Source organism: Alligator sinensis, unplaced genomic scaffold (genome assembly GCF_000455745.1).
Source record: "Alligator sinensis unplaced genomic scaffold, ASM45574v1 scaffold436_1, whole genome shotgun sequence".
Taxonomy (NCBI): domain Eukaryota; kingdom Metazoa; phylum Chordata; order Crocodylia; family Alligatoridae; genus Alligator; species Alligator sinensis.
The window spans coordinates 369,147-385,718 of NW_005842172.1; the positions used below are offsets into that span (position 1 = coordinate 369,147).

Sequence of the window (16,572 nt, forward strand, 5' to 3'; positions counted from 1 at the left end):
TGCCAACCGGAAGGATGGAAGAAAATACAACCTGTGCTCCAGTCTTCTTGAGGCTGTCTCCCAGTTCATGGAAGTCCTTCGTGATGTGGTCAGGGCTGGTCCTAGCCGCATTGTTGGTTCCCATGTGGATGAGGACCATGAGGTAGCAGTCAGAGGGCTTAGTGAGAGCAGGAATCACCTCAGTGATGTCCCTGATCTTAGCTCCAGGCATGCAGGGGACTTCTCTCACCATAGGATCTGGTCGACAGATCGGCCTCTTTGTGCCTGTCAGGATTGAGTCGCCCACCACAATCACTCGGCGTTTCTTCTTCTGCCTGGGCAGTGATCCCCCAGCCTGCCCAGTAGGGGCTACAGGGATTGCCACCTCTGCAGGAAAATGCTCCTCCTCTGTCTCCTCCACGGTTATCAGGGCCCCGTATCTGTTCCCCACACGCAATGGGGAAGCAGACACCGGTCCCCGCCGCCTGGATCCAGAGGTGACTGTCCTCCACTCCCCTGCTGCAGACTCCTCGCGTGGAGTTTCACCCGTGGGCATCTGGAGCTGTAAGGAATGGAAATACCCATCAATCACAGCCTCATCATCCCTGATTCCCCCTTAGCCTGCTCACTGCCTCCTGGAGTTCCCTCACTTGCTCCTCCAAGTCCCGAAGGTGGGCACGAGGTACAGACGAGGGGCTGCCCCCCTCCCCTCATGGCAGGGTCACCGCCAGGCCACCCCTGCAGACAGGAGGGCAGGGCTCTGTCTGAGTGGACACCTCACAGGAACCACGGGTGGGCAGCGCCATCTGAGCTGCAGCTGCATCCCGTGCTCTTACCTTAGCTGCTCTTACCTTAGCTGCTGAGTTTTGAGTCGTCATCGCTCTTGCTAGGTGCTCCTTCTTGTCACTTACTCTCTGTGCGCCCGCCTCGCGCAAATGCCTGCGCATTAGATCAGAAGCTCTCTTCAATTTCAGTGCTTTTGTTTGCATACCTCTAATTCTTCTCTTATTTTAGTTTTGTATCTTACATTTTTTTTCTTCTCTTGCACTTGCTTGTTTTTTGTCTTTAGCAAATTGAGATTTCTGCAGAATGGGTGTTCCTGCAGAATAAGATCAGAGTATTATTTTAAAAATATCTTTCACATTTTATTGTAAATGTGGTGCCTTTGAGATGTGACAGTTGCATTCTAGAAGCATGAAGTCTTTTATTCACAAAGCAGGTACAGCCCTAGCAGCAAGAAACTTCCCCGTGTTTGCCTGCTTATGTATTTAGTTTCTTCAGAGTGGAGAAGTTAGGCAGTGAGGTTAAAGCCAATATGGGCATGAATTACAACAGTGTAGTGCTTCCTGAAACCTTTTGTTCTGGGCTGGAAATTGGGACTGTAAATTGAATTGGGATACTAAACAGTTTCAAATGGTAACCATGATGGTCCCAATTGATGTAGACTAGATTTAAATTACAAACTAAGAGCTGGTGTGAGGATCCATCATCTAAGCACCCCATAGCCATTTTTTATTAGCTCAAACTATTAATGCTTTATGATGACTAATATTACAGACCTTTACATTTGTTTTAGGAGGTCTCTACTGATAGTACTGTTACCCTCACAGCTGTGGAAGAGAGAAAGGAAAAAGTACCAAGCCTGCATCTTAGTCATCTGGTAGTTTTGACATCTGGAAATACACTGTATGGTTTGGCAGAGAGAGTGGTAGCCACGGAATCATTGTAAGTTATTTACAGTAAACCACATCTTTTAAGATGTTTTCCGTTATTATGATTTCTATTATTTGATTGCTTTCATTATTGTTTTCAATTATTAGGATTGCTGCTTAATTCCTATTTTAGAGGTCAGCTTAAAATTTGTTATGTAATTATTCCTTAAAAATGTTTAGCTAATAATTTGTAAATTGATTGCTTTTAAGCCCTGAAAAGATTCCCATTTTCTTGTCTGACTACCTGCAATAATACAGATAGTTGAATTTTACTCAATGGCTCCCATAGTTAGTTTAGTAATCTGTTGTAGATCTAGTTCTGTATCCTTTATGAATCAGTTCAGGCCAGATTTTTAAAACCATAGTGTATTAATTTACTCTGTATTGTTTCAGTCTTTAGGATATTAATACATTGGAATGCAGAACTCCAGTAGCTTTGTCCACTTGGCTTTTTGTGATGTTCTTCAGTGTGTGGAAGAATTTGTCTTGCTCAAACAATATACAAACGGTGCATCCAGACTAGAGTGCATATGCGTTTCCCCGAGGACAAATAGCAGCAGCACATAGTTGTGCTGCTACTATGAGTCCCTGGGGAATGCTCAGGCACGCGCACTCTGGTGGGTGGCAAATTGCCCTGGGGTGAGGTAGAGGAGGCTGAGGGCAGCAGCAGTGACCTGGGTGCATGGAGCATGTCTGGCAGCTGGAGCGTGGTTGTGGCCAGCCAGGCTCCAGTTTCAGGCAGTGCACACAGCCACTGCATGTGCCACCCTGCTTTTCTCTGCTATGGGATCTCCTGGTGTAAAAAAAAAAACAGATGTGCTGCAAATTAGGAGTGTGGCAAACATCTGCATGTGCAGCACTTGAAGTTTGTGGTGCTGGCAGTTGCTGGGGCTGAGAGTCTTCTCAGTCACAGGACTCCCAGCCCCAGCTGTGCATGGTACACCCATGCAGCTGGGAGCCCTGCTACATGTGCAAGTTAAAGCTTATAGCAACTAGCTATAAAGTAAGTACACATTTTCAAGGTCTAATTTTATAGCTGGTTGGAGCTTTTATGGTGTGATATATACTTTACACATGTAGCTGGTCTTCAGATAATTGAACAATTGACCAGTTAATTGTGTGATAGTTGTAATGTTTAGAGAGGGCCTTAGTGGTGGATCCTATTTATCCCATATAGAAATAGGTGACACTTTATTCAAGGTTTCCCTATTTTGCAAAGAAATTGAAATATTTTTTGTTGGTGAGTGCTTGACAAAATATTGACACACAAATGGTAAAAAGCTTTATAAGGTAAAAGCTTTCAACACAAGCTTTAATAGCTGAACTTCTTCCAAGTTGTTTAGCTGTGCAAAAAAGAAAAGAAGACACTGTAACTGTTGTTTATAGATCACGGAGAACGTTTTGTGTTTTCCTAGGGTATTTTTGGCTGAGCAGTTTGAGTTCCTTCAGCCACATCTTGATACTGTGATGCCTGCTGCCAAGAAACCCTTTCTCCAGCAGTTCTATTCTCAGGTCAGGATTCTTCATTTTTAAACAGAATTTTTGTACTATATTGCAAGGCCATTTGCACAATATTGTTATAAATTGATTTTTGTTAGCAAGAAATTCTTTTAATCAAATTCTGTTTAACTTAATTTCAGACTGTGTCAACTGCCAGTGAACTACGCAAGCCAATTTATTGGATTGTTGCTGCTAAAGCTATTGACTATGAACAGATGCTGCTCCTCATGGCTAATGTGAAATGGGACGTGAAGGAAATCATGTCACAGCACAATATATATGTAGATTCCCTATTAAAGGTGAGCATTTTCCTAGAAGCTTCTAGAGTATTAGATGTAAAGCTAAAAAAAAAAAAATTACTATTGTAATACCAACGGTAAAGATATAATAGAAATAGGATTGGACATTGATTTATTCTCACTCATTAAGATGTTATGTATTTTCAGAATTGTTATTTAATCTTACTTCTGGCAAAATGTATTAATCTTCAGGGTATGTGTGGTGTTACATGAAGGGGAGAGTATTGCAAAGAATTCATTTTTTCATGTTTCATTCATTGGTAACTCTTCTTACTTTCTCAGCGGAAGGATTGTTGTTGAAGAAGCTTCAGTGAGAGGTATATGGCAGTAGCATAGTGAGAGGTGGGTGACTGCGGTACCACCCACAGGTATCAGTTTAGAAGGAGCACAAGAACGGCAATTGGAAGCCCAGGCCCTGCTGCCATCACTGCTGCTCAGGATCAGACCTTGGTAGTTACACTTCTGATGCTGGGTTTAATTCCAGATGACAGGTAGAAAGTTGATTAGAAACAGCAATATTGCTGAAAATTAGGTGGACCTGGACAGTAGACTTATTTCTAATCAGGGTCTTAAATCCTCCAAGGGGTTATATCAACTAATTGAGTTCTCGGTATAATCGGTCATAGGACCGACCAGCCTTGCAGTATACCTGTGAATGTTGTATACCAGCTTTTGTCAACCCATGGGTCAGGAACCAAAAGTGGGTTATGAGAATATATGAAAGGGTCGTGAACAAACTTTAGAAATGGATTAACTAACTTTTAAAAAATGGATTCTCCTTTAAAGGAGAAAAATGTGGGAAACTGTGGCTTTTCCCTTGCAGGTTGGCAGAGTTCCAGCCTGCAAGGTGCTGCTTGGGGACCCCCATGCCCCACCCTCCTACCCCGCACCCCACACACTGGGATTGGAGGTTGTGGGGTGCAGCAGGTCAGGAGTGAGGGGCGCTGGGTCAGGACTGGCCATCAATGTTTACAAGTGGGTCCTAGTACAAAAAAGGTTAAAAACCACTGTTGTGTTCCACACTTAGACCTGTAGAGGTAATGCATACAATTATGTGAATTAGACATAGATATAACCTGGATTAAAAAAAAAAACTTAAGGTAGTTAAGGACCCAACTTTGAATGAAAAGTGGACATCCAGCTGCCTTAGACTCTTTAATTGTACATAGTGCCAGTGCCCAAATGGAATGCCCACCCACATATACCACTTCATAACTTGTACGTTGCTTTAGGTAGATAGTCGCACTTAAGCATTTTGTGTTTCTAAAGGTAATTACAAGGTTAATGGCAGAAGTATTTCTAAGTTCATTAAAAAACGTGGAAAAATTTATTTTAATTCAATGGGCTGTTTAATCATATTGCACATTTAATTAAAAGGGAAGTAGGATCTATACATATACCTCAAGAGCTTTTATTCATGGTATCCAGTTTATACTGAAAAGAAATAAACTGAAATGAAGAGTGAATCTGTGAGTGAGAATATATTGCAACAGTGAAACTGCAAAGATTGAGGCACTTTTTCCTTCTTTGTGCTCTGCTATTTTTAAATGCGTTTTAAAAATGCATTTAGGGCCTTTTGATGGAATTGTTTTTTTATGGTTCAGTAACAGAGTGACTTCCATGAAACACAACTCTTGGTGTATATTAGGAGTGAAGGCAATTTTTGTCTATTTTTGGAAATACAGAATGAAAATGATTTATGTAATGGTAGCTTCTTGATGATCATTTGGTGAGAGAAAAGGGGAGAGAGCTTGCTGAACACAGAACACTGACACACCCGAAGTGTCTGAAATAAGCAATGTGTTGGATGTCATAGAGAACAAATTTTTGCAAATATTTCTATACTTAGTTATTCATAGTAAACATATATATGTCTAAGTGGAGTGAGTAGATTACTGGTTTTCTGCCCAGAGTTTCCACCAATATGGACTAATAGGCATATATGTTTTCATGATGACAGGTAGTTTACCAGTTAAAACAAGTAGCTTTAGTACTTTACCAGTTAAAACAAGTAGCTTTAGTACCGCTCTGTTCACCAGAGTGTCCCAAGGGATGACAAAATCGAATGGTCACAAACTCGTCTGCGACCATTTCAGGCTGGACATAAAGAAGAACTTCTTTAATGTCTGAGCCCCCCAGGTTTGGAATAGACTGCCGCTGGAGGCAGTTCAAGCACCCACTTTGAATGCCTTCAAGACACATTTGAATGTTTATCTTGCTGGGATCCTATGATCCCTGCTGACTTACTGCCCCTGGGCAGGGGGCTGGACTCTGATCCTCTGGGGTCCCTTCCATCCCGATTGTCTATGAAATCTTAATTTTCCTTGCAGAAATCCTTTAAAGATGTTATAGCCCTGTTGTGCTAATACCATATTTACTCAAATCCAAGGTGAGTTCTTCCCCTCCCTTCATTCAACATAAGGGAAAAATCCCTGTGTCTTGAATTCAAATACAAGAAGGAGGGGCAGGTAGCTGCTCAGTCTGTGCCCTGACCCGGGCTCAGAGTTAGTCAGAGCTGCAACCTCTGTTCTCCTCTCCTGCCCCCCTGTTGCTTATCCTTTGTCAAGGCTCCAACTGACTCCAGCCCTGGCCTTGCCCTGGTTCAGGTTACATAGCACATGGTTGCTCCAGCCTGTGCCTGCCCATTTAGCAGCGATGGCCCCAGCCCCAGATCTGGCTCCAACCAGGATCCAAACTTCCATGTTTTATAAAGTGCTGTAGCAGTTTTAGGTGCTTAAATACTATAGTAGGTGTTTAAATAGAGACTTAATTTTCAAAGGTGTTGACTTCAGAGAGAACTGCATCTCTCTACAATAAAGTGTGATTCTTTTTTGTTCTAAAAACTACTGAGAGCCATCTGGAGACGAAAAGAAAATTCAGTATTCATAACTGTTATACTTAGCTCTGTAGCCTGTCTACATTGAGCTCTTGTGGATCTATCTACATTGAGTTCCTGTGGATTTTTGGCTCAGTTTTACTTACTTATGTTCTCTTTAACGTGCCTTTTTTGATTCATCTTCGGTATCTTTTATTCTTGAATAGTAGGTGTATAGTATGATTCTTCTTTTGTGCTTGTAGAATAATAATCACTTATCTTTCACCAGGAATTTGAACAGTTTAACAGGAGGTTGAATGAGGTGTCTAAAAGAGTCCGTATTCCATTGCCAGTATCAAATATTCTTTGGGAGCACTGCATAAGATTAGCCAACAGAACTCTTGTGGAAGGGTAAGTGGTTCCTGAAAGCCTCTGTAAAGTTAGTTTTCAGTTAATGGTTTCTTAATTTCTGTGTTTGCTTTGGAAAGCCAAAGATACTGATTCTCCAGTGAACTCTCCATTGGTACATGTTGCTTTGATCCTTTCCCATTAGTCTTTCTGTCTGATTTTTGACTCCTGACACACACTCCTTTTTTTTCCTCACCATCTACCACACACATCCTCTGAAACTTTAACTTCCTTGTTGAGATACCAAGTGAACCCATTTCAGCACTTTTTCTCAGTCTTACTTTTTCATTTAACTTGCAGTCCTGATTCAGATTTCCTACTGACCACAATGCCCATTTCCTTCTGATTGTCGCTGCATGAAAAAATACTGATTTGTCAAACTAAAATTTTTCATAAGAATATCAAGTTTCTTATCTGCTCTGCTCCTTTAACCCCTTCCATTTGTCCCAACAATGCCATCCCATCTCTTGATCTCCATTTCACCTGTTCTTATTTCCTTTCATAGTCCTGTCTCTTCTTTTGGACTGTTTCATCCTTTTTCCATAAGCATGCTATAGCCTCTTCCATCCCAACTTTGCCCCTTCAAATCTGGCTCAATCTTTCTTTCACCTCTAATTTCATTTAACATCCTTGTTGCCTGGAGTTCTCCAACACCAGCTTCTTCCCCTTGCACTTCTCCTTCTGCCTATATCTTTGAAGCCATTTTAAAAGCCAGACTTTAATAGCCATCCTCCCCTGCTCCCTTGACCAGTCATCCATCTTCAGTATAGTTAACCAGCCTCCTCTTTTTAAAATTGCACTTACTTGGTTTCTGTGATAGTCTGCCTTCTGATTCTCCTATTGTCTTTAATCGTTTCTTCAGCATGTCCTTTAGTGAATCCTTCTCAGTCCTGCCAAATTTCTGCAGGGTGGTCTCATGGGGCTGTTTTTGATTCCCTCTTCTATTTCCACTACATCTCATCTCTGAGTTGTCTTGTCCACCAAACCAAATTTAGCAGCTATTTCTGAGAGACAATGTCTCAATTTACCCAAGCACTCCAGATCTGTCTCCTTGTCAGAATTAGTCTTGTCAATGTCTCTGATATCTCTTGTAGATATCTAATAGAGAATAAGCTCAGATGTAAATTGCTACAGCAAAGTTTCTAATCTTTCCTTCCAGCTTCTCCTTCACCCCTTATACTGACCACCACGGACAGTACAACCTGTTAGTCAGGACCTTAAAAATAGTCTCATCTTTGACGAAGGTGTTGTTACACATTACCTTTAGGTTGTATTAAGCATGCTTAATGCAGGATTGTTCACATGTTAAAGCATGAAAACTAATGCTAAGTGCCCTCTAGGGGTATGTCCAGATGAGCAGCAGTGTATGTTTCCCTGGGGACAAGCAACAGAGGCACACTTTATGGGAGGTGCAGCTGCAGCAGGAAGCCTGGCCAGAAGCTGGCCAGTCAGCCAGGCTCCAGTTTTGGACGGCACATGCTGCTATCATGTGCACTGCTCTGGCTTTTTTTGGCATGGATTTTTTTTGACCCCGAGATCTCCCGGAGTCAGCCCCCCCTTCCCCCATGCTACAAAGTAACAGCATGGGGAACGCCTGCATGTGCAATATGTAGCACCAAAGATGGGTCTGTGGTGCCACATACCACACTTCTGCACCCTAGGTGTCTTTAAAGTTATGCCACTTTGGGCGAGGTGTTACCACCTTGTGTTACACGGAAATAAATTAATTTTCAGTCTTCCAGCATCATAGGATGCATTGTCCTCTCCCTTCGCACTTCTGTGTGGACAAACTTTCCACCCCTTCATCTCTGTTGCCTAGGGGATTGTACTGCCATCAAGCCAACTCCCACTCCTGCTCCCAGGTTGTGTAACCCAATGCAAGCAGCCAGCTATTACTTAAATACTTTTTTAATTTCTTTTTTTATTCTTTTTTGCTGCTTTCTTTGGGGTTTTATTTTGTTCCATTCAGCTTCAGTGGCTCACTTCCTTTATTTCACCACAAACCCCATCCCTCCATGACTCCCAGTTCTATTCTCCCTCAACCCACTTCTCCCACCCCATCCCTACCTAGAGCAGGGGTCCTGGCTCTCCAGCCCTTTTAGTGGCAAATCACAGTTGTGCAAGTCAGAGATGGCATTGAGCCTTGAAGTGTGACTGCTCAAAGCTCATTCTAACAGTAACAGTGCTTAACATTCTCCACAAATAAGTAGGTCTGCACTTAGTATAGCTAAGGGCAACATGTAACAGCACCCTTAGATTTCTCTTGGTTTTTACATACAAGCTGTGTCTTAATCATTCAGTCTTTGTCTGTAGCACATAAAATATGGCCTATCCACATAGCTAACATTTTCATCTAGGCTGTCATCATTTCAGTTACTGCAACATCTTTTTCTCTGACCTTGACAAATACAGATTTGCCTTGCTCATCCAGAAAAATCATTTTCCCAACCTGTCATATCAACTGTTATCTCTGTTTTCATCCTGCCACTGCCTTCCCTTTCATTTCACCAAAAAGGCTGCCTGTGCTCACTTGCAAGGCCTTTCAGAACCTATTTCTTGTTAAATGTCTCTTGCTCGCAATCAGTACACTGTCTTCTGCCTCTAGTTGGCCAGTGATTCCTTCCTTTATCACCTACTTTTAAAATTTTTCAAAAAAGCACCTTCATGCTTTTTCCTGTAGTGCCCTTCATGCTTGGGGAGAGCACTCTAGGAATATGTTGACAAAGCTACTTTATCCCATAAATCCTGCCTTTGCCATGATGCCTATATTTCAAAAAAGTGTTTAGGTTGCTGGTGCACTGAAACCATAGCCTAATATGCTTATTAATATTGTTTCATTGTTTTGGTTCATGTTGAGACAATGAGATGGGATGATAATGCAACTACAACCTAACTGCAGCTGGGAAACAGGTAATAGGCTAGAATTTGAACCATCATTATATTCATCCTTGGGGTTTTATAGGCAAAGCTGAAAATGAATCACACATCTCACAGATGTTTATTTCCTATTAGTTTTTGATATTTCATTTGTTACTATTTTAGTTATGCCAATGTCAAAAAGTGCAGCAATGAGGGACGTGCCTTGATGCAACTGGATTTTCAGCAGTTCTTAATGAAACTGGAAAAGCTCACAGACATTAGGCCAATTCCTGATAAGGAATTTGTGGAGACCTACATTAAAGCTTACTATCTTACTGAAAATGACATGGAGCGCTGGATTAAGGAACATAGGGTAAGGGCTGAATTCTGGTACAGCATATATTTACTTTTTATCAAGATTTTTTTTTTCATTATGATATCACATAAATAATAATACTGTGCAGCTGCATGTGATTAGTTTGTATGTGGTGAGTACATATATAAAATCAGTACATAGTGCACAAGTAGATTGCCGAACTGTCATCAATCACTTTTTCTATCTAGGGGGGCCAGTTCCTGGAATGAACTGTGAGAGAGAGATTCCTGGATACTAAAACAGAGAAAGGTCTCCCTCTGTCTCACAGGGTTCTATACCAAAGGTGTATTCATTTTTATGTATGTAAGTGAATAGCACAAATGTTTTGTGTGGTACAGGCTCCCTTAAATTGACCCTTTTACTGATTTCTAAAAGGTTCTGTAAGATTTACCTTCCACTGGAAGTAAACAGAACTCAGCTATTGTCCAAGTAATAGCCTGGCGGGTATTGATGGCAGGTGCATTATGCCTGCAACTAGTCAGTGAAATGTGCTTATTGTTATCTCTTCCTCCTTCCCCTGTTACATCTTGTCATTAACCTGCACTGACTGTGTCTTTATAACAAGGGATGTGTCTTTACAGTACATGTCTGTGCTGTGCCTGGCATAGTGAGACCCTGATTGGGACCTGATGTAATATAAGCAAAAAGAACAACCAGTTTGTTCTTATACAAGAACTGATGCAATCGAGATTTGGGTAAGCTAGTTAGTTGTACTAGCTGAGTCTAGTGAAACAGAGAACTACAGCTGAGTGTTTTCTGCGCGCAGCAGAGAATATGCAGGGGAGCATATGATACTTTCCTTCCCAGTTTCTTGTGGTGCCAGAGAGGTATGTCTCAGCACGGCATTCAAGAATGTCATATGACCTCTTCATCCTTTATCATAAATAAGAGTATCTTTAACTGTCAGTACCTTAATTTTCATTATTAGTATCTTAAGATGGCTTACTCCACCCCTACAATAAATAAATGCATTTACTAATGGCATTAGTATTAGAAGTTAGTGTTAGTATTAGACTGAAAACCCTTCTATAGCAAGGAAAACAATTTCTCTTCTGGTTCTCAACTCTCTGCTTTTCTAATGCTTAAGAGAAGATATGAATCCTGCAGCTGTTATCAAGAATGATGATATATTTTGGCTTTATTATCATTCATTGCTAGGCACAGAATGTCAGATATTGTTGTCAGTGCAGCTTCTACTCTGTACACAGGTTTGTAACCTGGTTGTGACTAGCCTAAAGGATTTCCCAGAACTCAAACTGCTCAGACAGCTGCATTGCCAGTTTCTTTGTGTTTGTTATAAAGAGCAAGTGCTTAGAAATGTTTGAGTAGTAAGCAAGGTGGTCCAGTAGCAATTTTCTTAAAAGGAATCATCACCTATTGTCCTTGGGGACTCATAGACATTCTCCATCAACACTAGACCTAGTGCTGTCCTCCAGTAACCAAAAGTATATGAGTTTATCTTCCCTTGAATTGTTTGGAGCACCCCAGTTCAGCTACAGTAGAAAACATAAAAATTTTTAATAGCCATGTTCACGAAAACTCTTGGTCAGATTAATAATTATCCTTTGCAATGTTCTGGGCTGTTTAGGCTCCAGAATAACCTTTTTCCCTTTTCCCTTTTTCCCCCTTTCCCCGTCTACCCTGGGTCTATCTTTTTCCCTTTTTCCCCTTTCTGCTACCCTTACAGCAACATTCCATACTCACTTGTGACAAAGACTGTAGTCATCAATGGCTGAATGTCTAGTTGGGAGTTCTAGCCTGGCAGGAAGGAAGAGGAAGAGATAACAATAAGCACATTTCACTAACTAGTTGCAGGCATAATGCACCTGCCATCAATCGGGGTTCCCCAGTGGTCTGCCCTGGGTCCAGTATTATTTTAAATCTTCTTTAATGATTTTTGAATGAAGGGATTGAGTGCACACTTAGCAAGTTTGCAGATGACACCAAGTTTAGTAGAGTTGCAGACACTCCAGAGAGTAGGGCTAGGATCCAGAATGTGGAACATTTTTCTAGTCTATCCAGAATCAATCAACCAGAAGAAAATTCAGTAAGGGCAAGCTTGAAGTCCTGCACTTGGAACAGAGTAACTGCATGCATACATACAGGCTAGGGAATGACTGGCTAGGCTGCCATACTGCAGAGAAGAACCTTGGGGTTGCAGTAGACCATTAGCTGAAGACGAACCAAGAATATGCTTTTTTGCAACAAAAGGTCAACTGTATACTGGGCTGTATTAACAGGAGCATCACTTGCAAATCAAGGGATATTATTTTTTTGCTCTGTCTGGCACTAGTGAGGTCTCACCTGGAGTAGTGTGTCCAGTTTTGGGATGCATACTTCAGGAAAAATGGGGACTGATTAGAAAGAGTCCAGCAGAGAGCTACAGAAATGAAGCAAGAGGAAAGACTAAATAACCCTTAGTCTTTCAGCTTGGAGAAGAGAAGACCGGGGGGGGGTGGAGATTTGACAAGTCTTCAAATACCTGAAGGATGATTATAGAAAGGATGAAGAGGGGCTTTTCTCTATGGCCATGGAGGGCAGGACTAGGAGCAATGGCTCAAGCTGCATCAGGGTAGATTTAGGCTGGAAATCAGGCAGAACTTTCTGACTATAAGGGTGGTCAAGCATTGGAGCAAGCTATCCAGATGTTATGGAATCTCCATCCTTAGAAATTTTCAACATCAGGTTAGACAGACACTTGGTTGACATTAGTTTAGTCAGGGATGATCCTGCCTTGAGTAGATGGCTAGACTAGATGTGAAGTCCCTTCCAGCCCTACTTTACTATGATTGTGTGATAAATCAAGGAAGATGGAGGATCTTACCAGGGAAAGATAGAAGTAATAAAATATGTTTGGTAGGTTAAACAATAGCAAAGGAAGCATAAGCCTAAATGTGACAGGGTGCACGAAGCACCTTGCCATGAGCAGAACCAGGAAGAACTAGAAGAGGGAAACTTAGCTTGGGAAACTGGAGGAGCCACAGCAGATCCCGACACGATTTGGACGAATGTAGACGCCAGCTGGGGCTGTGACAGAACCAGCCACCGGAAATCAAACAGAGAAAAAAGATCAGCGCAGGAAAAGAACAAAGAGAAAGAAAGAAGTACTATGCTGGCAAGCAAAGCTGGATCAGGCAGGCAGCCAATAGAGAGCTGCCATGTGGGACCCAGCTGAAGGGAAGGAGATTTAAAGGATGCCGAGGGAGCACCCAGGAGGAGGCGGAAGAAGCAGAAGGAAGAAGGAGAGATGAAGGGAGAGCAAGCAAGTGAAAGAGAACTAGTAGAAAACCCATAGGTAAACTCCGACCTTGCTACTTACCTGACGGGGTTCAACTGGGAGCAGGAGTCGGCAAAGAAGCCCAAGCAACCAGTGAGTCTGAATCCGGGGGATGAAGGGAACCACTCTGGGGAACTGGAAGAAGAGGAAAGTGAAGTAGACTTTTACTCTCCCAGAGGGGAGAGGAGAAGAGAGAGAGGGTGTTCCAGCCACAAGAGGGTGACAAGGGGAGAACCAGAGAAAGGGGTAGTTGTCTTGAGACCCATGCAGAGAAGAACGGGGCAAGCAGCCACTTAAGCCTGGGCTGTAGATACGATCCTTCCGGCCAAGATAATAATGAACCTTAGCGGCAGTCAACATCGCCTGGAATATCAGGTGTGGTGAGGGCAGGGTATAGGAATGGTGGAGCCCTGCGAAGAGCCGCAGAAGTTCCGAGTCTCTAATCATTCTCCGTTGCTCCCAGTAGTGGCTAAGCATTATTTTCCATAACACTGAAGGTGTAGCAGGCGATTTATTATAACGAGCCACTACTGTTCCAGCTGGGAGCTAACGCGACTAGGCAGTGCAAGAGGCCCTCTTACACTAAAATATTTAAGACTGAGAACATCAAAGAAGGACAAAGAATGTTTAGATCATTCAAGGATAGAAGTGGAAGGGTAGCACAGGGAAATCTTAAGGTAAAGATGAGGCTAATTCCTCCAATAAATTAAGTTATAGAATCCCATTATATAGGATGTGGTAGACACTCTCCTAAGATTTTCGTGGAGAAGCATTTATAACCTAGATTGGACAATACACTAAAAAGCCACTCCTGACTTCAAATGGGGTTATAAGCTAATAGCAGAGTCCTTTCCCAGTGTGATCCTAGCTAAAGTGTATATTTAATTTAAACTCAACCAGTCTGTTATCAGATTATTAGTGTAGATAACAACATGTTCTGGGAGGTGAAGCTGGTGCATACAAAAAAGGTCCCATCTGGTGATGAAAAACTGGAAATATCTCCTACAACCCTGGCTCATGAGGCATTCAAAATAATTTGGTAAACAGAGGCTTTAAAAATACTTTCTCCAGTTTATACACCATGAAAAAAGCTGTTAACTGGAAAAGCATAAGGGATAGTGATATGCAGATAAATCCATTGTATGCTTCTGTTGGAGCCCTGGAAATAAACAGAAGCAGATAGGCCAGTTATGTGACCAGCTCTTTCCCACTGTTAACCTCCACATTTTAATAGAGAGAGAGATATTTAAGAGTGGCACAAAACACACCTCAGTATACGAATTCATCACCCCTAAAATTTTAAAATTTTATCATAACTTTTGTAGTCTTTGTCTTGACAAATGGACTTTTAAAATAATGTAATTAAGTGCAAAAAAGGTCAAAAACAGCATTTTTTTTGTCTTTTGTTTTAATCCAGAAATATTGAGCCAGGATCCATGTTGCTGTCTTTGTTACGTTTTCATTTGTGTTTGGAAAGGGGTCTGGAACATTGCAGACATTACTCAAGTTAAATGCTTGTATTAATAATACTGCATAAATAACAGTCCTGTATTGTTTGGGGCCACACATCATTAATAAGAAAAGTTTTTGAACTGCTGTATTGTGAATCTGTGCTCAGGATAACTTTAAATCTAGATAGAAAGGGATGAAAGAAATGCATCTTTTACAACATTGTCCTTGTTACAGTTGGAGACATGAGAGTTATTAACCCATAGTAAATAACTCTTATTTGAATCTACTGGCAAGACATACACTTGGGAATGTGTTGAGTTATAAAGGGAGTTCTGGCAAATATGATGTTTTTACATGTGTTAAAAATTTTCCTATTGATTTTTACAATATTTTTCTTTCTCTTTTATCAAGCAGTGAAACTAATTTTGTTTAAAATCTAATAGGTAAAGTTGTTTAGATTTTGATTGGAAATGTGATTTCAAACCTTAAAAAACATTCATACGCTGGTTATTTGTTTAGAAAAATCTTGTCATTGTACTAAAGTCTTGTCTGATTTGCACATTTTTCTCTGAAGAATGGAAAATACATTTAAAATGGCTTAAGATGTGTCAGTATTCACAGAATTACTTTCTATGAACCCTGTCCAACATCACTAAACTGTAAGCATTTTCCATTATAATCTGTCATGTATCAAAACACCCTTTTGTTCCCGTCTGTCTCACAACTATGAATGTTATCCAGACCTGGCTTAGCTAGAAGCTTTAAATATTTCTACAAGTTTCCATACAATAAACTAGGGATTTTTTATTTAGTTATATATTTTTCTCCAGTTATTTTTATTCTGTTTGATTAAAAAAAAAATCTGCTTTGTTTGGGCAGGAATATTCTACCAAGCAACTGACCAATCTGGTGAACGTCTGTCTGGGATCCCACATCAACAAAAAAGCAAGACAGAAACTGCTGGCCGCTATTGATGACATAGACAGACCTAAAAGATAATTGGAGAAAAAGCGCCTTTCCTTGTGACTGGAACCTCTTTAACATGAAGCATGCAAGCAGATCCCTTACGGACTACTGACAACGTTCTGCTAACAAAACCATTGTGCATGGCCCTTTTTATTGGCATAGGAAACTCTGAATCAGTGTGGTGTTTTAAATATACTTTTATAATCTGTAGGGATTTTTTTGATTTTTTTTTTCCTGTTTCTTTTGTTACTTGCCTTTACAAAAATGGCACTCTTAATGTATCATTGTTTAGCTGTATATTTTGCAAGACTGTATACTACTAGTAAAGGTAAATTAAAAACGCATTGGCTTAATATATAGTTGGTGCTCTTTTTGGGAAAGGAACTACTTTAAAATGTGGTGATTTTTTTTCCCTCTGACCCTCAGAACTTGTGCTTTATTATGAATATATGTAAAGTGAAGGAAAATGTACAATATCTTCTAATGATGGACCTTGAAACTTGCATGTGAATTGAGTGGACATCTGCAAAATACTTTAATGTTAAATCCATAGTCTTTGTATGTATTTTTAAATGTAAGTTTATTTCAAAATTAATTTAGTCATATAAGGTAATAAATAGAATACACTAATATGAATTGATGTGTGAGAATTTCTTTGCTGATTTTGACAATATATTAGGTAGTTTACAACAAAGAAGAGCAGAGTTCCTTTCATATCACATTTCCTCTCCTCTCCTTGTTCCCAAGCAGTAATGCTAGCAACACTGACTTTTGTAGCTAAGGCAATGGACTGGGACTCAGGTGACCTGGACTGTATTCCCTGCTCTGCCAAATATTTCATGAATGATCTTTGTCAGATCAAAGTCGCTTAATATTTCTGGGTCAGCCCCCAGCTGGTCTAAATTGTCATAGTATTGACCTCTGAATTT

At 40.8% G+C, this 16,572-nt stretch overlaps 1 protein-coding gene across 1 annotated transcript in view; it reads left to right on the forward strand.

Annotated features, from left to right (window-relative positions):
• Positions 1-16,279, forward strand: part of VPS50 (VPS50, EARP/GARPII complex subunit) — a 155,193-nt gene extending 138,914 nt beyond the window's left edge. The window contains exons 23-28 of the mRNA XM_006025893.3: positions 1,556-1,704; positions 3,107-3,203; positions 3,332-3,490; positions 6,595-6,716; positions 9,756-9,945; positions 15,557-16,279. Of these exons, the coding sequence (XP_006025955.1) occupies positions 1,556-1,704; positions 3,107-3,203; positions 3,332-3,490; positions 6,595-6,716; positions 9,756-9,945; positions 15,557-15,676 (837 nt within the window). The 3' untranslated portion in view covers positions 15,677-16,279. The remainder of the gene's footprint in view (positions 1-1,555; positions 1,705-3,106; positions 3,204-3,331; positions 3,491-6,594; positions 6,717-9,755; positions 9,946-15,556) is intronic.
• The last annotated feature ends 293 nt before the right edge of the window (positions 16,280-16,572 follow it).